This window comes from Diabrotica undecimpunctata, chromosome 9 (assembly GCF_040954645.1).
Source record: "Diabrotica undecimpunctata isolate CICGRU chromosome 9, icDiaUnde3, whole genome shotgun sequence".
In the NCBI taxonomy this organism is placed as follows: Eukaryota; Metazoa; Arthropoda; class Insecta; order Coleoptera; family Chrysomelidae; genus Diabrotica; species Diabrotica undecimpunctata.
In genome coordinates, this window is record NC_092811.1 from 121,283,089 (window position 1) to 121,310,953 (window position 27,865).

The window sequence follows — 27,865 nt, forward strand, 5'->3', positions numbered from 1 at the left end:
GTAGATGGTTCAGATGTTGATGGAGTTATTGTGGAAGTAGATAGTTCAGCTGTAGATATAGTTATTGTGGACGTAGATGGTTCAGATGTTGATGGAGTTATTGTGGAAGTAGATAGTTCAGCTGTAGATATAGTTATTGTGGACGTAGATGGTTCAGATGTTGATGGAGTTATTGTGGAAGTAGATGGTTCAGCTGTAGATGGGGTTATTGTGGAAGTTAATGGTTCAGCTGTTGATGGAGTTATTGTGGAAGTAGATGGTTCAACTGTAGACGGGGTTATTGTGGAAGTAGATGGTTCAGATGTTGATGGAGTTATTGTGGAAGTAGATGGTTCAACTGTAGACGGGGTTATTGTGGAAGTAGATGGTTCAGATGTTGATGGAGTTATTGTGGAAGTAGATGGTTCAGCTGTAGATTTAGTTATTGTGGACGTAGATGGTTCAGATGTTGATGGAGTTATTGTGGAAGTAGATGGTTCAGCTGTAGATATAGTTATTGTGGACGTAGATGGTTCAGATGTTGATGGAGTTATTGTGGAAGTAGATGGTTCAGCTGTAGATGGGGTTATTGTGGAAGTTGATGGTTCAGCTGTTGATGGAGTTATTGTGGAAGTAGATGGTTCAACTGTAGACGGGGTTATTGTGGAAGTAGATGGTTCAGATGTTGATGGAGTTATTGTGGAAGTAGATGGTTCAACTGTAGACGGGGTTATTGTGGAAGTAGATGGTTCAGATGTTGATGGAGTTATTGTGGAAGTAGATGGTTCAGCTGTAGATATAGTTATTGTGGACGTAGATGGTTCAGATGTTGATGGAGTTATTGTGGAAGTAGATGGTTCAGCTGTAGATATAGTTATTGTGGACGTAGATGGTTCAGATGTTGATGGAGTTATTGTGGAAGTAGATGGTTCAGCTGTAGATGGGGTTATTGTGGAAGTTGATGGTTCAGCTGTTGATAGAGTTATTGTGGAAGTAGATGGTTCAACTGTAGACGGGGTTATTGTGGAAGTAGATGGTTCAGATGTTGATGGAGTTATTGTGGAAGTAGATGGTTCAGCTGTAGATATAGTTATTGTGGACGTAGATGGTTCAGATGTTGATGGAGTTATTGTGGAAGTAGATGGTTCAGCTGTAGATGGGGTTATTGTGGAAGTTGATGGTTCAGCTGTTGATGGAGTTATTGTGGAAGTAGATGGTTCAACTGTAGACGGGGTTATTGTGGAAGTAGATGGTTCAGATGTTGATGGAGTTATTGTGGAAGTAGATGGTTCAGCTGTAGATATAGTTATTGTGGACGTAGATGGTTCAGATGTTGATGGAGTTATTGTGGAAGTAGATGGTTCAGCTGTAGATATAGTTATTGTGGACGTAGATGGTTCAGATGTTGATGGAGTTATTGTGGAAGTAGATGGTTCAGCTGTAGATATAGTTATTGTGGACGTAGATGGTTCAAATGTTGATGGAGTTATTGTGGAAGTAGATGGTTCAACTGTAGACGGGGTTATTATGGAAGTAGATGGTTCAGATGTTGATGGAGTTATTGTGGAAGGAGATGGTTCAGCTGTAGATATAGTTATTGTGGACGTAGATGGTTCAGATGTTGATGGAGTTATTGTGGAAGTAGATGGTTCAGCTGTAGATGGGGTTATTGTCGAAGTTGATGGTTCAGCTGTTGATGGAGTTATTGTGGAAGTAGATGGTTCAACTGTAGACGGGGTTATTGTGGAAGTAGATGGTTCAGATGTTGATAAAGTTATTGTGGAAGTAGATGGTTCAACTGTAGACGGGGTTATTGTGGAAGTAGATGGTTCAGATGTTGATGGAGTTATTGTGGAAGTAGATGGTTCAGCTGTAGATATAGTTATTGTGGACGTAGATGGTTCAGATGTTGATGGAGTTATTGTGGAAGTAGATGGTTCAGCTGTAGATGGGGTTATTGTGGAAGTTGATGGTTCAGCTGTTGATGGAGTTATTGTGGAAGTAGATGGTTCAACTGTAGACGGGGTTATTGTGGAAGTAGATGGTTCAGATGTTGATGGAGTTATTGTATAAGTAGATGGTTCAACTGTAGACGGGGTTATTGTGGAAGTAGATGGTTCAGATGTTGATGGAGTTATTGTGGACGTAGAGGGTTCAACTGTAGACGGGGTTATTGTGGAAGTAGATGGTTCAGATGTTGATGGAGTTATTGTGGAAGTAGATGGTTCAGCTGTAGATATAGTTATTGTGGACGTAGATGGTTCAGATGTTGATGGAGTTATTGTGGAAGTAGATGGTTCAGCTGTAGATATAGTTATTGTGGACGTAGATGGTTCAGATGTTGATGGAGTTATTGTGGAAGTAGATGGTTCAGCTGTAGATGGGGTTATTGTGGAAGTTGATGGTTCAGCTGTTGATAGAGTTATTGTAGAAGTAGATGGTTCAACTGTAGACGGGGTTATTGTGGAAGTAGATGGTTCAGATGTTGATGGAGTTATTGTGGAAGTAGATGGTTCAGCTGTAGATATAGTTATTGTGGACGTAGATGGTTCAGATGTTGATGGAGTTATTGTGGAAGTAGATGGTTCAGCTGTAGATATAGTTATTGTGGACGTAGATGGTTCAGATGTTGATGGAGTTATTGTGGAAGTAGATGGTTCAACTGTAGACGGGGTTATTATGGAAGTAGATGGTTCAGATGTTGATGGAGTTATTGTGGAAGTAGATGGTTCAGCTGTAGATATAGTTATTGTGGACGTAGATGGTTCAGATGTTGATGGAGTTATTGTGGAAGTAGATGGTTCAGCTGTAGATGGGGTTATTGTGGAAGTTGATGGTTCAGCTGTTGATGGAGTTATTGTGGAAGTAGATGGTTCAACTGTAGACGGGGTTATTGTGGAAGTAGATGGTTTAGATGTTGATGGAGTTATTGTGGAAGTAGATGGTTCAACTGTAGACGGGGTTATTGTGGAAGTAGATGGTTCAGATGTTGATGGAGTTATTGTGGAAGTAGATGGTTCAGCTGTAGATATAGTTATTGTGGACGTAGATGGTTCAGATGTTGATGGAGTTATTGTGGAAGTAGATGGTTCAGCTGTAGATATAGTTATTGTGGACGTAGATGGTTCAGATGTTGATGGAGTTATTGTGGAAGTAGATGGTTCAGCTGTAGATGGGGTTATTGTGGAAGTTGATGGTTCAGCTGTTGATGGAGTTATTGTGGAAGTAGATGGTTCAACTGTAGACGGGGTTATTGTGGAAGTAGATGGTTCAGATGTTGATGGAGTTATTGTGGAAGTAGATGGTTCAACTGTAGACGGGGTTATTGTGGAAGTAGATGGTTCAGATGTTGATGGAGTTATTGTGGAAGTAGATGGTTCAGCTGTAGATATAGTTATTGTGGACGTAGATGGTTCAGATGTTGATGGAGTTATTGTGGAAGTAGATGGTTCAGCTGTAGATGGGGTTATTGTGGAAGTTGATGGTTCAGCTGTTGATGGAGTTATTGTGGAAGTAGATGGTTCAACTGTAGACGGGGTTATTGTGGAAGTAGATGGTTCAGATGTTGATGGAGTTATTGTGGAAGTAGATGGTTCAACTGTAGACGGGGTTATTGTGGAAGTAGATGGTTCAGATGTTGATGGAGTTATTGTGGACGTAGAGGGTTCAGCTGTAGATGATGTCAATGTGGATAAGGTAGATGCAGGAGTAGTAGTTGTTGTGGACGTAGAGGGTTCAGCTGTAGATGATGTCAATGTGGATAAGGTAGACGCAGGAGTAGTAGTTGTTGTGGACCTAGACGTCTCAGCTGAAGAGGACGTTATTGTGGGAGTAGATGATTCAGCTGTAGATGATGTCAATGTGGATAAGGTAGACGCAGGAGTAGTTGTTGTTGTGGACGTAGACGTCTCAGCTGAAGAGGACGTTATTGTGGAAGTAGATGGTTCAGCTGTAGATGATGTCAATGTGGATAAGGTAGACGCAGGAGTAGTAGTTGTTGTGGACGTAGACGTCTCAGCTGAAGAGGACGTTATTGTGGAAGTAGATGGTTCAGCTGTAGATGATGTCAATGTGGATAAGGTAGACGCAGGAGTAGTAGTTGTTGTGGACGTAGACGTCTCAGCTGAAGAGGACGTTATTGTGGAAGTAGATGGTTCAGCTGTAGATGATGTCAATGTGGATAAGGTAGACGCAGGAGTAGTAGTTGTTGTGGAAGTAGACGTCTCAGCTGAAGAGGACGTTATTGTGGAAGTAGATGGTTCAGCTGTAGATGATGTCAATGTGGATAAGGTAGACGCAGGAGTAGTAGTTGTTGTGGACGTAGACGTCTCAGCTGAAGAGGACGTTATTGTGGAAGTAGATGGTTCAGCTGTAGATGATGTCAATGTGGATAAGGTAGACGCAGGAGTAATATTTGTTGTGGACGTAGACGTCTCAGCTGAAGAGGACGTTATTGTGGAAGTAGATGGTTCAGCTGTAGATGATGTCAATGTGGATAAGGTAGACGCAGGAGTATTATTTGTTGTGGACGTAGATGGTTCAGCTGAAGAGGACGTTATTGTGGAAGTAGATGGTTCAGCTGTAGATGATGTCAATGTGGATAAGGTAGACGCACGAGTAGTAGTTGCTGTGGACGTAGACGTGTCAGCTGAAGAGGACGTTATTGTGGAAGTAGATGGTTCAGCTGTAGTTGATGTCAATGTGGATAAGGTAGACGCAGGAGTAGTAGTTGTTGTGGACGTAGACGTCTCAGCTGAAGAGGACGTTATTGTGGAAGTAGGTGGTTCAGCTGTAGATGATGTCAATGTGGATAAGGTAGACGCAGGAGTAGTAGTTGTTGTGGACGTAGACGTCTCAGCTGAAGAAGATGTTATTGTGGAAGTAGATGGTTCAGCTGTAGATGATGTCAATGTGGATAAGGTAGACGCAGGAGTAGTAGTTATTGTGGAAGTAGATGGTTCAGCTGAAGAGGACGTTATTGTGGAAGTAGATGGTTCAGCTGTAGATGATGTCAATGTGGATAAGGTAGACGCAGGAGTAGCAGTTGTTGTGGAAGTAGATGGTTCAGCTGTAGATGATGTCAATGTGGATAAGGTAGACGCAGGAGTAGTAGTTGTTATGGACGTAGATGATTCAGCTGAAGAGGAGGTTATTGTGGAAGTAGATGGTTCAGCTGTAGATGATGTCAATGTGGATAAGGTAGACGCAGGAGTGGTAGTTGTTGTGGACGTAGATGATTCAGCTGAAGAGGAGGTTATTGTGGAAGTAGATGGTTCAGCTGTAGATGATGTCAATGTGGATAAGGTAGACGCAGGAGTAGTAGTTGTTGTGAAAGTAGATGGTTCAGCTGTAGATGATGTCAATGTGGATAAGGTAGACGCAGGAGTAGTAGTTGTTATGGACGTAGATGTCTCAGCTGAAGAGGACGTTATTGTGGAAGTAGGTGGTTCAGCTGTAGATGATGTCAATGTGGATAAGGTAGACGCAGGAGTAGTAGTTGTTGTGGACGTAGATGGTTCAGCTGAAGAGGACGTTATTGTGGAAGTAGATGGTTCAGCTGTAGATGATGTCAATGTGGATAAGGTAGACGCAGGAATAGTAGTTGTTGTGGACGTAGATGTCTCAGCTGAAGAGGACGTTATTGTGGAAGTAGGTGGTTCAGCTGTAGATGATGTCAATGTGGATAATGTAGACGCAGGAGTAGTAGTTGTTGTGGACGTAGACGTCTCAGCTGAAGATGTTATTGTGGAAGTAGATGGTTCAGTTGTAGATGATATCAATGTGGATAAGGTAGACGCAGGAGTAGTAGTTATTGTGGAAGTAGATGGTTCAGCTGAAGAGGACGTTATTGTGGAAGTAGATGGTTCCGCTGTAGATGATGTCAATGTGGATAAGGTAGACGCAGGAGTAGTAGTTGTTGTGGACGTAGATGATTCAGCTGAAGAGGACGTTATTGTGGAAGTAGATGGTTCAGCTGTAGATGATGTCAATGTGGATAAGGTAGACGCAGGAGTAGTAGTTGTTGTGGACGTAGATGTTTCAGCTGAAGAGGACGTTATTGTGGAAGTAGATGGTTCAGCTGTAGATGATGGTAATGTGGATAAGGTAGACGCAGGAGTAGTAGTTGTTGTGGACGTAGACGTCTCAGCTGAAGAGGACGTTATTGTGGAAGTAGATGGTTCAGCTGTAGATGATGTCAATGTGGATAAGGTGGATGCAGGAGTAGTAGTTGTTGCGGACGTAGATGATTCAGCTGAAGTGGAGGTTATTGTGGAAGTAGATGGTTCAGCTGTAGATGATGTCAATGTGGATAAGGTAGATGCAGGAGTAGAAGTTGTTGTGAACGTAGACGGTTCAGCTGTAGATGATGTCAATGTGGATAAGGTAGACGCAGGAGTAGTAGTTGTTGTGGACGTAGACGTCTCAGCTGAAGATGACGTTATTGTGGAAGTAGATGGTTCAGCTGTAGATGATGTCAATGTGGATAAGGTAGATGCAGGAGTAGTAGTTGTTGTGGACGTAGACGTCTCAGCTGAAGAGGACGTTATTGTGGAAGTAGATGGTTCAGCTGTAGATGATGTCAATGTGGATAAGGTAGACGCAGGTGTAGTTGTTGTTGTGGACGTAGACGTCTCAGCTGAAGAGGACGTTATTGTGGAAGTAGATGGTTCAGCTGTAGATGATGTCAATGTGGATAAGGTGGATGCAGGAGTAGTAGTTGTTGTGGACGTAGATGTTTCAGCTGAAGAGGAGGTTATTGTGGAAGTAGATGGTTCAGCTGTAGATGATGTCAATGTGGATAAGGTAGATGCAGGAGTAGAAGTTGTTGTGGACGTAGAGGGTTCAGCTGTAGATGATGTCAATGTGGATAAGGTAGACGCAGGAGTAGTAGTTGTTGTGGACGTAGACGTCTCAGCTGAAGATGACGTTATTGTGGAAGTAGATGGTTCAGCTGTAGATGATGTCAATGTGGATAAGGTAGATGCAGGAGTAGTAGTTGTTGTGGACGTAGACGTCTCAGCTGAAGAGGACGTTATTGTGGAAGTAGATGGTTCAGCTGTAGATGATGTCAATGTGGATAAGGTAGACGCAGGAGTAGTTGTTGTTGTGGACGTAGACGTCTCAGCTGAAGAGGACGTTATTGTGGAAGTAGATGGTTCAGCTGTAGATGATGTCAATGTGGATAAGGTAGACGCAGGAGTAGTAGTTGTTGTGGACGTAGATGTTTCAGCTGAAGAGGAGGTTATTGTGGAAGTAGATGGTTCAGCTGTAGATGATGTCAATGTGGATAAGGTAGACGCAGGAGTAGTTGTTGTTGTGGACGTAGACGTCTCAGCTGAAGAGGACGTTATTGTGGAAGTAGATGGTTCAGCTGTAGATGAAGTCAATGTGGATAAGGTGGATGCAGGAGTAGTAGTTGTTGTGGACGTAGATGATTCAGGTGAAGAGGAGGTTATTGTGGAAGTAGATGGTTCAGCTGTAGATGATGTCAATGTGGATAAGGTAGATGCAGGAGTAGTAGTTGTTGTGGACGTAGAGGGTTCAGCTGTAGATGATGTCAATGTGGATAAGGTAGACGCAGGAGTAGTTGTTGTTGTGGACGTAGACGTCTCAGCTGAAGAGGACGTTATTGTGGAAGTAGATGGTTCAGCTGTAGATGACGTCAATGTGGATAAGGTAGACGCAGGAGTAGTTGTTGTTGTGGACGTAGACGTCTCAGCTGAAGAGGACGTTATTGTGGAAGTAGATGGTTCAGCTGTAGATGATGTCAATGTGGATAAGGTAGACGCAGGAGTAGTAGTTGTTGTGGACGTAGACGTCTCAGCTGAAGAGGACGTTATTGTGGAAGTAGATGGTTCAGCTGTAGATGATGTCAATGTGGATAAGGTAGACGCAGGAGTAGTAGTTGTTGTGGACGTAGACGTCTCAGCTGAAGAGGACGTTATTGTGGAAGTAGATGGTTCAGCTGTAGATGATGTCAATGTGGATAAGGTAGACGCAGGAGTAGTAGTTGTTGTGGACGTAGACGTCTCAGCTGAAAAGGACGTTATTGTGGAAGTAGATGGTTCAGCTGTAGATGATGTCAATGTGGATAAGGTAGACGCAGGAGTAGTAGTTGTTGTGGAAGTAGACGTCTCAGCTGAAGAGGACGTTATTGTGGAAGTAGATGGTTCAGCTGTAGATGATGTCAATGTGGATAAGGTAGACGCAGGAGTAGCAGTTGTTGTGGAAGTAGATGGTTCAGCTGTAGATGATGTCAATGTGGATAAGGTAGACGCAGGAGTAGTAGTTGTTATGGACGTAGATGATTCAGCTGAAGAGGAGGTTATTGTGGAAGTAGATGGTTCAGCTGTAGATGATGTCAATGTGGATAAGGTAGACGCAGGAGTGGTAGTTGTTGTGGACGTAGATGAGTCAGCTGAAGAGGAGGTTATTGTGGAAGTAGATGGTTCAGCTGTAGATGATGTCAATGTGGATAAGGTAGACGCAGGAGTAGTAGTTGTTGTGGAAGTAGATGGTTCAGCTGTAGATGATGTCAATGTGGATAAGGTAGACGCAGGAGTAGTAGTTGTTATGGACGTAGATGATTCAGCTGAAGAGGAGGTTATTGTGGAAGTAGATGGTTCAGCTGTAGATGATGTCAATGTGGATAAGGTAGACGCAGGAGTAGTAGTTATTGTGGAAGTAGATGGTTCAGCTGTAGATGATGTCAATGTGGATAAGGTAGACGCAGGAGCAGTAGTTGTTGTGGACGTAGATGTCTCAGCTGAAGAGGACGTTATTGTGGAAGTAGACGGTTCAGCTGTAGATGATGTCAATGTGGATAAGGTAGACGCAGGAGTAGTAGTTGTTATGGATGTAGATGGTTCAGCTGTAGATGATGTCAATGTGGATAAGGTAGGCGCAGGAGTAGTAGTTGTTGTGGAAGTAGATGGTTCAGCTGATGAGGACGTTATTGTGGAAGTAGATGGTTCAGCTGTAGATGATGTCAATGTGGATAAGGTAGACGCAGGAGTAGTAGTTGTTGTGGACGTAGATGATTCAGCTGACGAGGACGTTATTGTGGACGTAGATAGTTCAGCTGTAGACGAATTTATTGTGGAAGTAGATGGTTTACCTGTAGATGGAGTTATTGTGGACGTAGATTGTTCAGCTGTAAATGGTGTCATTGTGGATAAGGTAGACGCAGGAGTAGTAGTTGTTGTGGAAGTAGATGGTTCAGCTGCAGATGATGTCAATGTGGATAAAGTAGACGCAGAAGTAGTAGTTATTGTGGACGTAGATTGTTCAGCTGTAAATGGTGTCATTGTGGATAAGGTAGACGCAGGAGTAGTAGTTGTTGTGGAAGTAGATGGTTCAGCTGCAGATGATGTCAATGTGGATAAAGTAGACGCAGGAGTAGTAGTTGTTGTGGAAGTAGATGGTTCAGCTGTAGATGATGTCAATGTGGATAAAGTAGACGCAGGAGTAGTAGTTGTTGTGGAAGTAGATGGTTCAGCTGCAGATGATGTCAATGTGGATAAAGTAGACGCAGGAGTAGTAGTTGTTGTGGAAGTGGATGGTTCAGCTGATGAGGACGGTATTGTGGAAGTAGATGATTCAGCTGTAGATGATGTAAATGTGGATAAGCTAGACGCAGGAGTAGTAGTTGTTGTGAAAGTAGATGGTTCAGCTGGAGATGTCGTTAGTGTGGACGAAGATGGTTTAGCTGTAGACAAAGTTATTGTAGAAGTAGATGGTTTACCTGTATATGGAGTTATTGTGGACGTAGATGGTTCATCTGTAGATGACGTCAATGTGGATAAGGTAGACGCAGGAGTAGTAGTTGTGGAGGTAGATGGTTCAGCTGAAGAGGACGTTAGTGTGGACGAAGATGGTTTAGCTGTAGACGAAGTTATTGTGGAAGTAGATGGTTTAGCTGTATATGGAGTTATTGTGGACGTAGATGGTTCATCTGTAGATGACGTCAATGTGGATAAGGTAGACGAAGGAGTAGTAGTTGTGGAAGTAGATGGTTTAGCTGAAGAGGACGGTATTGTGGAAGTAGATGGTTCAGCTGTAGATGATGTAAATGTGGATAAGCTAGACGCAGGAGTAGTAGTTGTGGAAGTAGATGGTTCAGCTGAAGAGGACGTTGGTGTGGACGAAGATGGTTTAGCTGTAGACGAAGTTGTTGTGGAAGTAGATGGTTTAGCTGTATATGGAGTTATTGTAGACGTAGATAATTCATCTGTAGATGACGTCAATGTGGATAAGGTAGACGCAGGAGTAGTAGTTGTGGAGGTAGATGGTTCAGCTGAAGAGGACGTTAGTGTGGACGAAGATGGTTTAGCTGTAGACGAAGTTGTTGTGGAAGTAGATGGTTTAGCTGTATATGGAGTTATTGTGGACGTAGATGGTTCATCTGTAGATGACGTCAATGTGGATAAGGTAGACGCAGGAGTAGTAGTTGTGGAAGTAGATGGTTTAGCTGAAGAGGACGGTATTGTGGAAGTAGATGGTTCAGCTGTAGATGATGTAAATGTGGATAAGGTAGACGCAGGAGTAGTAGTTGTGGGAGTAGATGGTTCAGCTGAAGAGGACGTTAGTGTGGACGAAGATGGTTTAGCTGTAGACGAAGTTGTTGTGGAAGTAGATGGTTTAGCTGTATATGGAGTTATTGTGGACGTAGATGGTTCATCTGTAGACGACGTCAATGTGGATAAGGTAGACGCAGGAGTAGTTGTTGTGGACGTAGATGATTCAGCTGAAGAGGACGTTGTTGTGGACATTGATGGTTCAGCTGTAGATGATGTCAATGTGGATAAGGTAGACGCAGGAGTAGTAGTTGTTGTGGACGGAGATGATTCAGCAGAAGAGGACGTTATTGTGGATGTAGATGGTTCAGCTGTAGATGATGTCAATGTGGATAAGCTAGACGCAGGAGTAGTAGTTGTTGTTGAAGTAGATGTTTTAGCTGTAGGTGATGTCAATGTGAATAAAGTAGACGCAGGAGTAGTAGTTGTTGTGGAAGTAGACGGTTCAGCTGGAGAGGACGGTATTGTGGAAGTAGATGGTTCAGCTGTAGATGATGTCAATGTGGATAAGCTAGTCGCAGGAGTAGTAGTTGTTATGGAAGTAGATGGTTCAGCTGTAGATGATGTCAATGTGAATAAAGTAGACGCAGGAGTAGTAGTTGTTGTGGAAGTAGACGGTTCAGCTGGAGAGGACGGTATTGTGGAAGTAGATTGTTCAGCTGTAGATGATGTCAATGTGGATAAGCTAGACGCAGGAGTAGTAGTTGTTGTGGAAGTAGATGGTTCAGCTGGAGAGGACGGTATTGTGGAAGTAGATGGTTCAGCTGTAGATGATGTCAATGTGGATAAAGTAGACGCAGGAGTAGTAGTTGTTGTGGAAGTAGATGGTTCAGCTGCAGATGATGTCAATGTGGATAAAGTAGACGCAGGAGTAGTAGTTGTTGTGGAAGTAGATGGTTCAGCTGGAGAGGACGGTATTGTGGAAGTAGATGGTTCAGCTGGAGATGATGTCAATGTGGATAAGCTAGACGCAGGAGTAGTAGTTGTTGTGGAAGTAGACGGTTCAGCTGGAGAGGACGGTATTGTGGAAGTAGATTGTTCAGCTGTAGATGATGTCAATGTGGATAAGCTAGACGCAGGAGTAGTAGTTGTTGTGGAAGTAGACGGTTCAGCTGGAGAGGACGGTATTGTGGAAGTAGATTGTTCAGCTGTAGATGATGTCAATGTGGATAAAGTAGACGCAGGAGTAGTAGTTGTTGTGGAAGTAGACGGTTCAGCTGGAGAGGACGGTATTGTGGAAGTAGATTGTTCAGCTGTAGATGATGTCAATGTGGATAAGCTAGACGCAGGAGTAGTAGTTGTTGTGGAAGTAGACGGTTCAGCTGGAGAGGACGGTATTGTGGAAGTAGATGGTTCAGCTGGAGATGATGTCAATGTGGATAAAGTAGACGCAGGAGTAGTAGTTGTTGTGGAAGTAGACGGTTCAGCTGGAGAGGACGGTATTGTGGAAGTAGATTGTTCAGCTGTAGATGATGTCAATGTGGATAAAGTAGACGCAGGAGTAGTAGTTGTTGTGGAAGTAGACGGTTCAGCTGGAGAGGACGGTATTGTGGAAGTAGATGGTTCAGCTGGAGATGATGTCAATGTGGATAAAGTAGACGCAGGAGTAGTAGTTGTTGTGGAAGTAGACGGTTCAGCTGGAGAGGACGGTATTGTGGAAGTAGATTGTTCAGCTGTAGATGATGTCAATGTGGATAAAGTAGACGCAGGAGTAGTAGTTGTTGTGGAAGTAGACGGTTCAGCTGGAGAGGACGGTATTGTGGAAGTAGATGGTTCAGCTGGAGATGATGTCAATGTGGATAAAGTAGACGCAGGAGTAGTAGTTGTTGTGGAAGTAGACGGTTCAGCTGGAGAGGACGGTATTGTGGAAGTAGATGGTTCAGCTGGAGATGATGTCAATGTGGATAAAGTAGACGCAGGAGTAGTAGTTGTTGTGGAAGTAGACGGTTCAGCTGGAGAGGACGGTATTGTGGAAGTAGATGGTTCAGCTGGAGATGATGTCAATGTGGATAAGGTAGACGCAGGAGTAGTAGTTGTTATGGATGTAGATGGTTCAGCTGTAGATGATGTCAATGTGGATAAGGTAGGCGCAGGAGTAGTAGTTGTTGTGGAAGTAGACGGTTCAGCTGGAGAGGACGGTATTGTGGAAGTAGATGGTTCAGCTGGAGATGATGTCAATGTGGATAAGGTAGACGCAGGAGTAGTAGTTGTTATGGATGTAGATGGTTCAGCTGTAGATGATGTCAATGTGGATAAGGTAGGCGCAGGAGTAGTAGTTGTTGTGGAAGTAGATGGTTCAGCTGATGAGGACGTTATTGTGGAAGTAGATGGTTCAGCTGTAGATGATGTCAATGTGGATAAGGTAGACGCAGGAGTAGTAGTTGTTGTGGAAGTAGATGGTTCAGCTGGAGAGGACGGTATTGTGGAAGTAGATTGTTCAGCTGGAGATGATGTCAATGTGGATAAGCTAGACGCAGGAGTAGTAGTTGTTGTGGAAGTAGATGGTTCAGCTGGAGAGGACGGTATTGTGGAAGTAGATTGTTCAGCTGTAGATGATGTCAATGTGGATAAGCTAGACGCAGGAGTAGTAGTTGTTGTGGAAGTAGACGGTTCAGCTGGAGAGGACGGTATTGTGGAAGTAGATTGTTCAGCTGTAGATGATGTCAATGTGGATAAACTAGACGCAGGAGTAGTAGTTTTTGTGGAAGTAGATGGTTCAGCTGGAGAGGACGGTATTGTGGAAGTAGATGGTTCAGCTGGAGATGATGTCAATGTGGATAAAGTAGACGCAGGAGTAGTAGTTGTTGTGGAAGTAGACGGTTCAGCTGGAGAGGACGGTATTGTGGAAGTAGATTGTTCAGCTGTAGATGATGTCAATGTGGATAAGCTAGACGCAGGAGTAGTAGTTGTTGTGGAAGTAGACGGTTCAGCTGGAGAGGACGGTATTGTGGAAGTAGATGGTTCAGCTGGAGATGATGTCAATGTGGATAAAGTAGACGCAGGAGTAGTAGTTGTTGTGGAAGTAGACGGTTCAGCTGGAGAGGACGGTATTGTGGAAGTAGATGGTTCAGCTGGAGATGATGTCAATGTGGATAAAGTAGACGCAGGAGTAGTAGTTGTTGTGGAAGTAGACGGTTCAGCTGGAGAGGACGGTATTGTGGAAGTAGATTGTTCAGCTGGAGATGATGTCAATGTGGATAAGCTAGACGCAGGAGTAGTAGTTGTTGTGGAAGTAGATGGTTCAGCTGGAGAGGACGGTATTGTGGAAGTAGATTGTTCAGCTGTAGATGATGTCAATGTGGATAAGCTAGACGCAGGAGTAGTAGTTGTTGTGGAAGTAGATGGTTCAGCTGTAGATGATGTCAATGTGGATAAGCTAGACGCAGGAGTAGTAGTTGTTGTGGAAGTAGACGGTTCAGCTGGAGAGGACGGTATTGTGGAAGTAGATGGTTCAGCTGGAGATGATGTCAATGTGGATAAAGTAGACGCAGGAGTAGTAGTTGTTGTGGAAGTAGACGGTTCAGCTGGAGAGGACGGTATTGTGGAAGTAGATTGTTCAGCTGGAGATGATGTCAATGTGGATAAGCTAGACGCAGGAGTAGTAGTTGTTGTGGAAGTAGATGGTTCAGCTGGAGAGGACGGTATTGTGGAAGTAGATTGTTCAGCTGTAGATGATGTCAATGTGGATAAGCTAGACGCAGGAGTAGTAGTTGTTGTGGAAGTAGACGGTTCAGCTGGAGAGGACGGTATTGTGGAAGTAGATGGTTCAGCTGGAGATGATGTCAGTGTGGATAAAGTAGACGCAGGAGTAGTAGTTGTTGTGGAAGTAGACGGTTCAGCTGGAGAGGACGGTATTGTGGAAGTAGATTGTTCAGCTGTAGATGATGACAATGTGGATAAACTAGACGCAGGAGTAGTAGTTTTTGTGGAAGTAGATGGTTCAGCTGGAGAGGACGGTATTGTGGAAGTAGATTGTTCAGCTGTAGATGATGTCAATGTGGATAAGCTAGACGCAGGAGTAGTAGTTGTTGTGGAAGTAGATGGTTCAGCTGGAGAGGACGGTATTGTGGAAGTAGATTGTTCAGCTGTAGATGATGTCAATGTGGATAAGCTAGACGCAGGAGTAGTAGTTGTTGTGGAAGTAGACGGTTCAGCTGGAGAGGACGGTATTGTGGAAGTAGATGGTTCAGCTGGAGATGATGTCAATGTGGATAAAGTAGACGCAGGAGTAGTAGTTGTTGTGGAAGTAGACGGTTCAGCTGGAGAGTTCGGTATTGTGGACGTAGATGATTCAGCTGAAGGGGACGTTATTGCGGACGTAGATGGTTCAGCTGTAGACAGCGTTACTGTGGAGGTAGGTGGAGTTATTGGGGACGTATATGGTTGATCTGTCGATGATGTTATTGTGGACGTAGGTGATACATCTGTAGATGATGTCAAGGTGGATAAACTAGAAGCAGGCGTAGTTTTTAACGTGGAAGTTGATATAGAATGTATTGTACTTGATGTACTACTGTCTGGAATATATGTAGTGGAAGTAGTCCAGAGGGAAGACGGTTCGGTTTTGGTTGACTCTGTAGTGCTAGATGTAGTTTGATTGTAATCCTAGAAAATTTTGATCATGTTGGTTAGATTATAGTTGTCCTTATTAAAGTATGTAATATATGTACATATATATATATATATATATATATATATATATATATATATATATATATATATATATATATATATATATATATATATATATATATATATACTGTGGGGCACAAGTTAGAGATATAGCTAAATATTCAATAAACAATAATACAACAATTATACAACTGTGTGAATCAATTAAGTCTATTATCTACATCAACAATTATCATTAGTTTTTTGTTTTTTTGATTCAAAGACAGAAATAATTTAATTAAATTAAATTTATAAGTTGTTTATAGTTTATTACCCCATGAAACGAAGCTGAAAAACTACTTGAAAAATCGAAAAATTACTGGCGCTATATTTTCACTGGAATTAATTAGGGAAAGTCAATAGAACAGGCGTATTATCTTTAGCTATCGAAACTTTTACTGCGTCATGACATATAAGCAAAAAAAGTAACTTTTGTCATTCATTTTAGTATTGTGAAAAAACTACGCATTCTAGATAAAAACCTTCAACAGACGACTTTCTTGAAAATAGTTGCTCCTTAAAATTAAAATTTCTATATTAAAAAATATTTATAAACAAAAAAGTTATTGCAAATTAAATCCGAAAGTAAGGATGTTTTTAAATTTTTTGTATTTATTAAAATAAACAATATAATCATTTAAAACACATTTCATAATCTGAGTTTTTATGTAGTTACTACATTACAGATGGGCGCAATCGGTCAAATAGTTTTTAAACAATTATATTTGTTTATCCCATTTAAGAGAAAAAATGCGATTCAAATGGCTTTACAGGGGCTTTGTCAATAGTAAGAATGTTTTTTTGGTCTGATTCGCTTTATAAAGTCTTAAATTTTCATGTTTTTTAAAAACTATAAAAATTTTCAGTTGTTTACTTACCAATAATTGATGCAGAATGAAGTACCATTAGCATTAAATTAGCAATATCCATAATTTATGCCGCGCAATATATATATATATATATATATATATATATATATATATATATATATATATATATACATATATATATATATATATAGTGATAAGTGTCTTACCACCCGGCTTTTTAACGTAAGAGATAGAAAACACAGTTACCTTGTAAAATAAAAAGAGATGAAACCCGTAGAGGTGAGAAATAATCGATAAAAACCTATAATTTACATTACATTACATTACCACTATCGATAGTCTCACACCTTTACACGTTAGCTTCGAGCTAAATCACCTCGGTCATATTTATTATGTGTAACGTCGTATGTGTGACGTATTTCCATTTTTTAATTTCGCATAAAGTAAAAACTGATTGACCACAATAAAGCAAAAATGTGAATAAAATAATTTAATTAATAGTGATTATTTAATCTAAAGTTTTAAATTATTAACCAAGAATAATTTCTACCATGATTTGAACAGCAGCAGAACAATAACCCGAACTGTTACTAAATAATCATAAAAGTCTGATGGATCAGAGTTTAAGGCACGATGTTCTCATCCAGGCGCTCAGGGTTTGAATACAACATGGAGGTTTTACTTATTTAAAAATTAAAATTTGAAATTATGCAGATATTATATCGTTTTGCTTTAAATCACTAAACATTTATTTCAGTCTTTATTAGAAGTGTTTATAGTAAAACATGAAAATTTTATTGAAAAAACAATGTCGTACTTTCGAAAATAAAGTAAAAATTCTTCAAACATAAAAGAACGTTCTAAATAAATGTACTTACAAAAAATGTTTAAATAGGTAGAAATTCTATAAAAATATTCTAAATAAACGTATTTTATTCTAATGAAATGTATTTACAAAAAATGTTCGAATAAGCCTCCATAAGCAGCAGAACAATAACCCAATCTATTATAAAAGTTTCGTCTAACATTAATTAATGTTTCTGGACTAATACCTCTCATTGAATCAAAGATCTTTTCTCTTAATTCTCCGAGAGAATTAGGCCTATCGTCTTCAATTCCATATAGTTTGGACTTGATATATCCCCACATAAAAAAATCACAAGGTGCAAGATCAGGTGATCTTGCAGGCCAAAAAATATATCCGTGACCACTAATCAATCGATTAGGAAAAGTCGCACTGAGATATTCACTGACGATGCGAGAATTATGTGCAGGACAACCATCGTGTTGAAACCATATGGAATCGAAAGGTATTGGTAAATTACGAAGGGCTGGGACAATTTGATTTTGCAGAAGTTCCAAGTATTTCCGCCCAGTCAACATACCGTCTATAAAAAATGGACCAATGACATGATTCCCTATTATGCCTCCCCAAACATTTACTTTTCGAGGACGCTGGGTACGAGCGACATAAATTTGACGAGGATTTCTTCGAGACCAATACCGAGCATTCATTGAATTGTGACGGCCATGCAATGAAAACGTACATTCATCGGTGAACACAACGTTCTCTAAAAAATGTTCATCTTGATGTGACATTTCCATTGCAGTTTGACAAAATTCTAAACGTCTATATTAATCCTCAGGGAATTGTTCGTTGGATTTATGAAGTTTATAGGGACGATATCCATGTCTTTTCAAAATTTTACCTACTCTAAATCTTGAAATTCCATATTGTTCTCCGAGACGAGATGTTGATTGGGTAGGATTTTGCTCAATACTTGCACAAATCAAAGTGTTTCTTAGTTCCAAATCTGGATTTACCTCCTTTTGTCTACGAACTCCTCTTGGAGCGAACACTGATCCATAAGTAAAAAAAATACGTATAATAGACTGAATTGTTGATCGTGCTGGAGCCGGCCTATTTGGAAACATATTTACAAATTGTTGTCTAATCATGTTGTCTGATAATCCATTCACATGCCAGACAACAATTTGTACTTTTTCCTCGACCGTTAAAACCATTTTTACGAATTGTTTTTTCAATAAAAAGTTTCTGTTTACCGTGCAAAAACACTTCTCGATATGTTATTATTTGATGGCTGAAGGCTTGATGATTTGGTTAGCTGTAAAGCAGGCAGCTGTTCGCGCGCATCCATTCCAATGTTGTCAATTGTTTTGAAAATCAATACCTATACAGAGGAATTGATATTAACACTGAGAATTTAGTGATGGATTTGATATTAAACAGTCTTCACCGGATTATTTTGCATTCACAACTGAAGACTGTAAAACTGGAATTGAATTTGACTTATTTTGTATTTCTATTTTATAACATTGGAATAAGAATAAATTGTAAATAATGAGTTTTTCGAAAACTTGTTACCTAATATGTATCATATTTTTTATTATTTTTTGTTTGAATAAAACAAACATTTTTTCCTTGGTGTGAATTGAACCCCAACCTTCTTGTAAATATACTACGTCTCTAACTATTACACCAATTCCACATACAATAATTGTTTTCGGACAGAACATACCTACCTTTAGTTTAGTCAAATATTTCAGTTGAGTTATTTTTATTATTAACTAAATTAAAGATTTATAATTTAAAATCGCTACTAATTAATGTGTTTTACTATAATATATCTTAATTTATTCAATCATTTATTCTAACATCGGAAATTATTAAAATAAAATATTTTCGAGGTCATCCGTATAATTATGACTGAAGTCAAATAGCCACGTCTAAGAACTAGTTTATCTCGTACTATCTCACAACTTAATCTATCTTCCATCCTTTCCGCTATTTTGCCGGGTGGTAAGACACTCATCACTGTATATATATATATATATATATATATATATATATATATATATATATATATATATATATATAACTAAGATTATTATTATAAAAAACTATTATCGAATATACTCTAGTGCCCTTGTGCATCATGTCAATATCTAAAGTTGGGCCGCCGAACAGAAAGAATCCCAATGCCACGTGACTGTCAAAGAGTTGCAGGGTTGTGATTGGCTGTCTGCAGACTTACATGCGTTTGAAACCGAACGGGAGAAGCCGTGTAGTGTACACAACGCACAGTATTAAATAAAATCAGATTGTGTTAGATTATTGTCTGTTTTAAATATAGATGCAAATACTCTTTCGCCTACAAGAAAAAGGGCAAAAAAAAAAACAAAATTTACTGTTATATAAAAATGTGTAATTTTAAATACATATAAAAAAGCATCTGAGGAGTTAAACGCAGAGAAGAGCTGCGAAGGTGTTATTAAATTCACTGCTGAAGCTACAGGTAAATTGTTAATATTCTTATGTTATTATTAATAATAATAACGAATCATCTGTTTATAATATTTTAAAAGAACACCGCCAAAATAATGGTGAATTGAAACCTTCAAAACTTTACCAAAGATCTAAAAAAGAGCTTGATTAAATTACCGATGAACATAAGAACACGATTCGACGAATTGTTCAGTTTCTTTTTACTAAATGAGTTTCCAACGGTTCAGAAAATTGTGCAAAAAATTTCAGAAAACCAGAACATTCCAAATTTAAAGAAAACTACTTTGAAAAAAGTTTTGAAATTAATTAATTTTCGGTGAGCCCAATGTTAATACCAACCAACTATTATTAAATCTCATATAAATAATAATAAACTGGCTGAAAGACTTCGGTCGATGGCCTTTTTGGTACATAGTATCAATAAAGTATAATTCTCTCTCTAATAATAAACCTTTTATCTGGACTGATTCATTCTTGTTTTAGGTTTAAGAAAAGATGTCGAAATAGTGTTTTAAAGGAAAAAAATTAAATTATATTATGGAGGCGACGATACTTGCGATCCATAAGACAATATATGCAGGAAGACCGTACTATTTATTATTTGGATGAAACTTGGGTGAACGCTGGCTGGTCATACTGCTGACAGAGTCTGGACTGACATGTCAATCACCAATGCTCGACAAGCATATGTTGAAGGCTTTTCTACAGGATTGAAACATTCTTTTGGGAAAGGCAAACGACTTATTGTTTTACATATCGGATCTAAAAATGGATTTGTGGAAAACGGACTGCTTTTGTTTGAATCCAAAAAAATGGCGACTACCATGAAGACATGAATTCAATCTTTTTGAAGAGTGGCTGCAAAGGATTTTGCCAACTTTAGCTAAAACGGCAGTTATTGTCCTAGATAATGCGTCTTACCATAGCAGAAAATATGAAAAGATACCAACTAGTGCTATGCGAAAAGCTAATATTCAAGAATGGTTGCGACAAAAAATACTATATTTACTGACGACATGGTCAAAGCTGAGTTACTAACGCTAGTAAAAAGTCATCCCATAGAACAATAGTATGTGGTAGATGAAATTGGTACCATGAATACATATGGTATATGTACTTCCCACATCCCAAGATGTGGGAACTAGATTTTATTGTAGAACAGCAGTTAGAACCACTGATTATTAATGTTTATATGACGTCAACGAAGGTGGCGACGAATCTTCATCCGAGGACACCGATAGTAATTAATTTATTAATTAAGAATAAAGGTAACCTCTAATATAGAGGCATCACTCTACTCAATATGGCATATAAAGTGTTGTCCAACGTATTGTACAAAAGACTCCTCCCTTACGCCGAACAAATAGTGGGAGGATATCAGTGCGGTTTCCGTCCTAATAAATCAACAACGGACCAGATATTTACAGTGAGGCAGATCCTTGAAAAAACCCTAGAGTTCGGCGTCGACACCCACCACATATTAGTTAACTTCAAAGCCGCATACGACCCCGTTAATAGAAATAAACTTCTACTTGCTATGGTAGAATTTCGCATTCCGTTTGATCTTGTCCGGTTAACTGAACTTACACTCACAGGTGTAGAGAGCATGGTAAAAATCCAAAACGATCTCTCAAGACCCTTCCATTGCAAAAATGGACTAAGACAGGGTGATGGACTATCGTGTCTCTTATTTAACCTGGCATTAGAAAAAATAATTCGAGAGTCGCAGATTACTACGAATGGTACTATCTTTAACAAATCAGTACAAATTGTCGGATACGCAGATGACATAGACATCATAGGTAGGTCCACAGAATCTCTGACTGAAGCATTTCGGTCGTTAAGAGCATCTGCACACAGAATGGGACTAAATATAAATGTTCAAAAGACCAAATATATGTGTTGCACTAGGTCAAGCAACCCGACACCTACACGAATAATAATTGACGACCTAGAACTGTAAGGTGTTAACACCTTCATATACTTAGGGTCGCTGCTAACCAAAGATAACAACGTCAGTGAAGAAATCAAAAGAAGAATAGTGCTCGCCAATAAGTGTTACTATGGCTTAAGAAGACAGATGGCCTCAAAAATGCCTAGAAAAATTAAACTGACTGTATACAAAACACTAATAAGACCAGTGCTAACATATGGTTCAGAAACTTGGACACTAACACAGAATGACCAAGAATTGCTCAAACGTTTTGAGCGAAAATTACTAAGACGAATATATGGAGGCATAAAAGAACAACGTTTGTGGCGCAGGTGTTATAATTTTGAGTTGTATAGAAGATTTGGAGAACCTGACGTTGTAAAATTCATTCACAAGGTAGCACCCCTCAGATGGATAGGTCATGTAATCAGACGAGAAGAAGATGCCATAGTCAGAAAAGTTTTTGACCGAAGAGGGCCGATCGAACAACGAAGAAGAGGAAGACCGAGACTTAGGTACCAAGACAACCTAGAAAATGATTTGAAGTCTATCGGAATTAGAGCATGGAGAAGGGTTGCCTCCATTCGCCCCTGCCAGAGACAGGGGCGAATGGAGGATTGTTCTGAAGAAGGCTTTGGCTCATAAAAAGCTGTAACGCCACTGATGATGAAAGGTAACCTCTTTTTGTCATATTTTTTTATTTAAAACGCTTAACTTGAAAAAACTCCAATTCAGTCGAATTCGGGTCAAGGCTGAAAAACAATACTTGAGATCCGGGACTTTTCAATAAAAGTCGGGTCATTTTTTTAAATATACAGCTTTAATATCAACATTTTATTGATTATTTAACTTGCATTATTTGCGGCTCCAAACTGATTACTGACATAAAATAAATTTTTACATAAAATCATATTGCAACGCAGCCGATTTGATTTTGGTTCAAAGTACGCAATGGTTTGGGAATGAATCATTCGATGGGATTGATTTTAAATAGCGCGAATGAAATCAATCATTTTTCAATACCTATGTATATTATGGGTTTTGCCGCATTCACTGCGATAATTGTATTTCTCTTCTTGACTTGGTGTAAATCGAACTTGTGACGTTGGGAACTGCAACTCGTAACCAGCGCATGGCGTTCACGTGATAATTCTATCTGTTCGGCGGCCCAACTATAGGGGCAAACGAATTGCTGTATATGACTCTAGTGATATCTATCTATCTATCTAGTCGAAATCTCGTTGTAGTTGTTCCCAATGCAATCCGATCGGAGTAATATAAATTTTATCATAATTGTCTTATATATGTTCATTATACTGTTAAAGAAAATATACTGTTAAAGAACATACTGTTAAAGACAATTTTTTTTCGTTATGTTACAATATTACAATCTGAAGGGAACTAAATTTCATGCTCTGTGTAATAATTCCATCATTGCCAATGTTTTGATATCATTGACATTCGAATTTGTTTCATCTAGAAATATTACTGCACTACTTATGATAATGTAACGATCTTAATTTCGATCTACGAAGGTATTTGAGGGCTATGGAAATATGTTAAGAATGGTCAAATGTATAAAATTTGCTACACATTTAGTATTTGAACTAGTTATCATTATTATATTTTAGAAAATCATTTTTGTGAACTTTTATTATTAATAAAATAATATGTATAAAGTTAATTCAAATAAATTAAATATACTATACTGTTTAATAATATTAATAATAACTTTAGTCAAAACTGGCGTATATAAAATTTGAAATTATTTAGTTAAAAATGTGATAAGAGGACTTTTAGTTTCTTAACTTTCAAAAAATCAATTTTGTTATGTAAATCATAAAAATACTGACCTAAAATTTTATTAAGAGAACTGCATCCAAACCATTCACGGAGATTGCGTAGCCACGAGATTTTACGTCTTCCTACGCTTCTTCTGCCTTTGATTTTACCCTGCATTGTATTCCTTAGTAGTTCGTATTTTTCATCTCTCATGATGTGCCCCAAGTATTCCAATTTCCTGATTTTTATGGAATTTAAAACTTCGCATTGTTTTCCTAGTTGTTCGAGAACTTGTTCGTTTGATTTGCGATCCATCCATGATATTTTCAAAATACGTCGGTAACACCATATTTCGAATGCTTCTAGCTTTTTAATATTGGATTTTTTAAGTGTCCAAGCTTCAACCCCATACAAAAGGGTAGAGAAAATATAACATCGAAGCATTCTTATTCGGAGCGATATATTGATATCGCGATTACAAAAAAGTTTTCTCATTCTATTAAAAGTTGACTGTGCAATTTCAATGCGGCATCTTATTTCTTTTGTCTGATCAGTATCTTCTGTGATCCATGGTCTAAGGCAGTGGTTCCCAACCTTATTCGGCCTACCGCCCATTTTTCCAAAAACAAAATACTTAACGCCCCCCTTAAAAAACTCTTCCATTCTTAAAATTAGTAACGCACTTTCATTCACAATTGTTTTACCTTTTTTGGGTCAAAGGCTTCCTTAAATATGATTCGACGGCCCCTTAACTAATCCAAGCAACAACAAATTTAAAAAAAAATGTTTTATTCAAAAATACAGTATTCATGTATTGTTCAAACTTTAACTTAAATACATATCATAAAAAACAATATAATAATAATATAACATTTTTAATGAGAAGGCTGAGCTTGATGTAATGATAGTAATCTGTCAATATTTGGTTCCATACTTGTCATCAGCAATCTTAAATCACCGCGCTCCACTATGGACAGTCTATTTCTCTTCTTTGTTAATAAATTGCTGACTGTGCTAAATCCTCTTTCGGCTAAATACGATGAAGGAAAGGCAATGAAAAACTTCTTTGATGCAACCCATAAAGCTGGATATAATACTGAAATTTGACATTGCAACCAAAATTCTTGATATCCATTTTTAAATTTCACTTTTAACTCTTCATTTGTTGACAATTCTATCAATTCCTCCTGTAGTGATAATTCTGCTGTTTCTAAACTTGAGAACGGTTCTAGCACCCAATCTGGAATAATCAGACCAAGGATATCCTGAAATCTATTCCTAAAATCTTCTTGAAGTGCTTCCAAGTGCTGGCAATATACCAGAATGTCTTCATCATTTGTTTCCACAGAGGAAAGATTTTGAAACTGATGAAATTGTCTCCGACCCAAATTTTGCCTATACAAATTAAGTTTTGACACGACCGAGGAAATAGTTCCTTTTGCTTTGATCAAATTCAAATTATCACTTTGTAGCTGTAGGTTTGTTTCATTAAATTTATCGTATAAATCAGTTAAATAAGCAATATCGCTCTTAAATTTCTCTCAAAGAATCATCTTTGCTTTCAAAAAACTGTAAAACTGAGTCAAAGAGATCATAAAATCTTTTTAAACAGGTACCCTTCGAAAGCCATCGAACTTCTGTGTGCAACAATAAACGATTAAAATTCTCGTCGTTTTCATCACACAGTTTTCTAAACAATCTATTATTGAGAGCACTGCTTCTGATCTTGTTAACTGCAGTAATTACATATTGTAGTGAACAATGAAGGCGATCACTAATATTTTTTGCAACTAAATGCTGTCTGTGAATTACACAATGCACGGCGAGTATATTTGGTACCGCTTTTTTCAAATATGCTATCAGTCCGCGGTGCCGTCCAACCATTGCCGGAGCACCATCTGTAGCAACAGTTATGACATTTTCCAGAGGTATACCTTTATCTGTAAAATAGTGTTCCAGAACATCAAATATCGATTTGCCTTTAGTATCTGTTTCCAGTGTTCTTACAAATAACAGTTCTTGACAGATTTTTTCACTTTTTATGAAGCGAACGTACGCAAAATTTAAAACATGCCACAAGTAAATAAATATGCACTGAGAGAAGAATTTGAGGAAAAATTACAAAACAACTTATTAAAAATTACCATACTGTACACATATTATAAAAATAACTTTATATTCAGTAAATAGTTTATTTTTGGCAGTCTATGATCAGTATAGTAAATTTTATTAAGATTTTTTGTACTTTTTCCCAATTCTTCTCTCAGTGTGGGTAGGTAATAATTAACTTTTTACTTTGATCCAGTTTGTGCAAGTTGATACTTTTTGAATATTTTACAATAACTATACATATAAGGAAACAAATTTAGATTTATTACATTTTTACAAATACCTCGTAAATTACGATAGGGAAAAATAATAAAGAATTATAGTAAGTGATATAAATGCCACGTAGATACTTACCTTTGTGACAAATATATATTACAATAAAATATATTTCTAATAAATGCACTGCAACTTTCTGCAAATAACACACAGAAAATTCACCACCCTGCTTTAGCGAAACAATCTCGAATGATTGTTATGCTAAAGTTATGCCTGACCATGCCGCTGCGCGAAGGAGGAGCCAAAATTCACTTAAAGCAGAAAGGTTCTACTGGAAGTGGAATTATACTAACCAAACTGAAACGTTCTACGTTCGACTGCAACGTCGAAATTGTTCCAGTGTTGGACTGAGTGATAAATAAAAAATTGCACGGTGCATAACCAAAATGCATTTTGTGCATTTCGTTTATATTTTCGGATTGTTAGAAGTTTTTAGAAGCAAAGAAGCAATGAGTTACTTTAGGGGGGCGGCAGCTGTTCCTCAACGCCCCCCAAATTTTCCTTGGACCCAAAAAGCCCCCTTATATCTCTTTAACGCCCACCGGTGGGCGGTACCGCCCCCGTTGGGAACCACTGGTCTAAGGTATTTGTACGAAGATATTTGTTCAATTTCTGTATTATCTAGTACTAGCTTAACTTTGATGTTTTGTGCTTTCGTAAATATCATGAACTTGGCTTTCTTCAAATTTATTTTTAGTCCATATTCGTTGCAATATATATTTAGTTGTTCAGCAAGGTGTGGCAGTTCTTCTAGTGTTCCTGCCAGAAGGACGGTGTCGTCAGCATATCTTATGTTATTAAGTGGCTCACTGTTTATTATAAGGCCCTCACTGACTTCGGCAAGAACTAATTCTTGAGATGGCTTCACTGTATAAATTGAATAACAAGGGTGATAAAATACACCCTTGGCGGACCCCACGGCGAATCTGGATATCCTCGGTTAGTTCATTTTCAACTTTCACTTTTGCTGTTTGGTTCCAATAGAGGTTACATATGATTCTAATGTCTCTACTGTCTATGTTTTTATTTAATAAAATTTCTTTAAGCCGATTATGCTGCACTCTGTCAAATGCCTTCTTAAAATCAATGAAACAGGCATATACTTCCTGAGTTATATCTAAGCATCTCTGCGAAAGAACACTTACTGCAAACAGTGCATCTCGTGTTCCCAGTCCTTTCCTAAATCCCATTTGTGTATTACTTGTGCCTTCATCTAATTTCTTATGTATTCTATTGTGAATTACTTTTAAAAACAATTTCAAGACATGACTCATTAAGGCTGTGGTGCGATGTTCATTGCATTCCTTTGCATTGGCTTTTTTGGGTAGCAGTATGAATGTTGATTGGAGCCATTCTTTAGGTATTATACCTGTTCTATATATGGTATTGAATAGATCCAAAAGAAGATCAATAGATTCAGTATTCACAATTTTGAGTAATTCGATAGGAACTTCATCAGGCCCGGGAGATTTACCACCTTTAGCTTGTTTCATTGCATATTCAATTTCTTCTCGTATAATGGCAGGCCCAGTATCATCCTTAAATTCTTTTGGTGCTTCTGTACTCTCTTTGTCTTCAAAACGTTGTGCTATATATTGTGTCCAACTCTGCATTTTTTGGCGTATATCTGTTATAAGTGCACCACTTTTATCTCTTAGTTGCCTAGTCCTGTCAATTCTCTAATTCTTTTATGCATGTTAAAAAAGTCATATTTTTTCTCAATTTCTTCTAGTTCTTGGCACTGCTCATGTAACATTCTCTCCTTAGCTTCTTTTATTCTCTTTTTAATTAATCGATCAGTTTCATTATATTTAATTGGATTTTTTGTTTTGAATGATTTTCTTTCATTCATTAATAGTAGTATTTCTTCAGTCATCCAGTCTTTATGTTTTCTTTTCTTTGGTTTTAAGTTTTTATTTGCTGTTTTAATAATTGCTACTTTTATATTTTCCCATTTCTGATCAATGTTATAACAACTCTTATTCAGTTCTTGGGCATTACGTAGATTTTCAGTAAGAGTTTTTACAGTTTGTTCCTTTGTTTGTGGTTTCCTTAATCTCTTAATATCAATTTAGAAATGATAAAGTTTTGTAAATATGTGAATGTGGTGTATGTAAATATTTTTGCAACTTTTATAACTTTAGTAGACAATGATAAAGACCGGATTTTAAGCACACCTAACAATCGAAGAAGTAATGGAAATCGAAAATAAAACTACGATCCTGTCCAGAGGCGATCCCCGCTGCCTTGCGGTAGACACTCATCGATAATAAATATTAATGACTCTCTTAGATATCTGATAGGACTATACTGACAGTATTTAAGTGAAATTTGGCATATGCAAAATGCAGCTTTGCATATGGAAATGCATATTTGCATTTCTAATAGCTGTCAGCTGCAA

General features: G+C 38.6%; 1 protein-coding gene and 1 pseudogene across 1 annotated transcript; one reads left to right on the forward strand and one right to left on the reverse strand.

The window, feature by feature from the left end:
• The first annotated feature begins 4 nt into the window (after nucleotides 1-4).
• Nucleotides 5-15,093, forward strand: LOC140451300 (uncharacterized). The gene is made up of 10 exons (XM_072545047.1): nucleotides 5-36; nucleotides 117-295; nucleotides 401-655; nucleotides 761-1,015; nucleotides 1,085-1,231; nucleotides 1,301-1,735; nucleotides 1,841-2,023; nucleotides 2,201-2,455; nucleotides 2,525-6,783; nucleotides 6,853-15,093. Exons 1-10 carry the CDS (start codon nucleotides 5-7, stop codon nucleotides 14,941-14,943), a joined length of 14,091 nt encoding a protein of 4,696 aa, XP_072401148.1. The 3' UTR covers nucleotides 14,944-15,093.
• Nucleotides 15,094-23,954: 8,861 nt separating this feature from the next.
• Nucleotides 23,955-24,963, reverse strand: LOC140451301 (protein FAM200A-like; annotated as a pseudogene).
• Nucleotides 24,964-27,865: the final 2,902 nt, after the last annotated feature.

Bases quoted from the DNA above. Each gene is read 5' to 3' on its own strand.
- LOC140451300 (XM_072545047.1), top strand. From the start codon at position 5: ATGGTTCAGATGTTGATGGAGTTATTGTGGAA. The intron at 1,232-1,300 runs GTTCAGATGTTG...TTGTGGACGTAG, and splicing joins GGTTATTGTGGAAGTAGATG to ATGGTTCAGATGTTGATGGA. The intron at 2,456-2,524 runs GTTCAGATGTTG...TTGTGGACGTAG, and splicing joins GGTTATTGTGGAAGTAGATG to ATGGTTCAGATGTTGATGGA.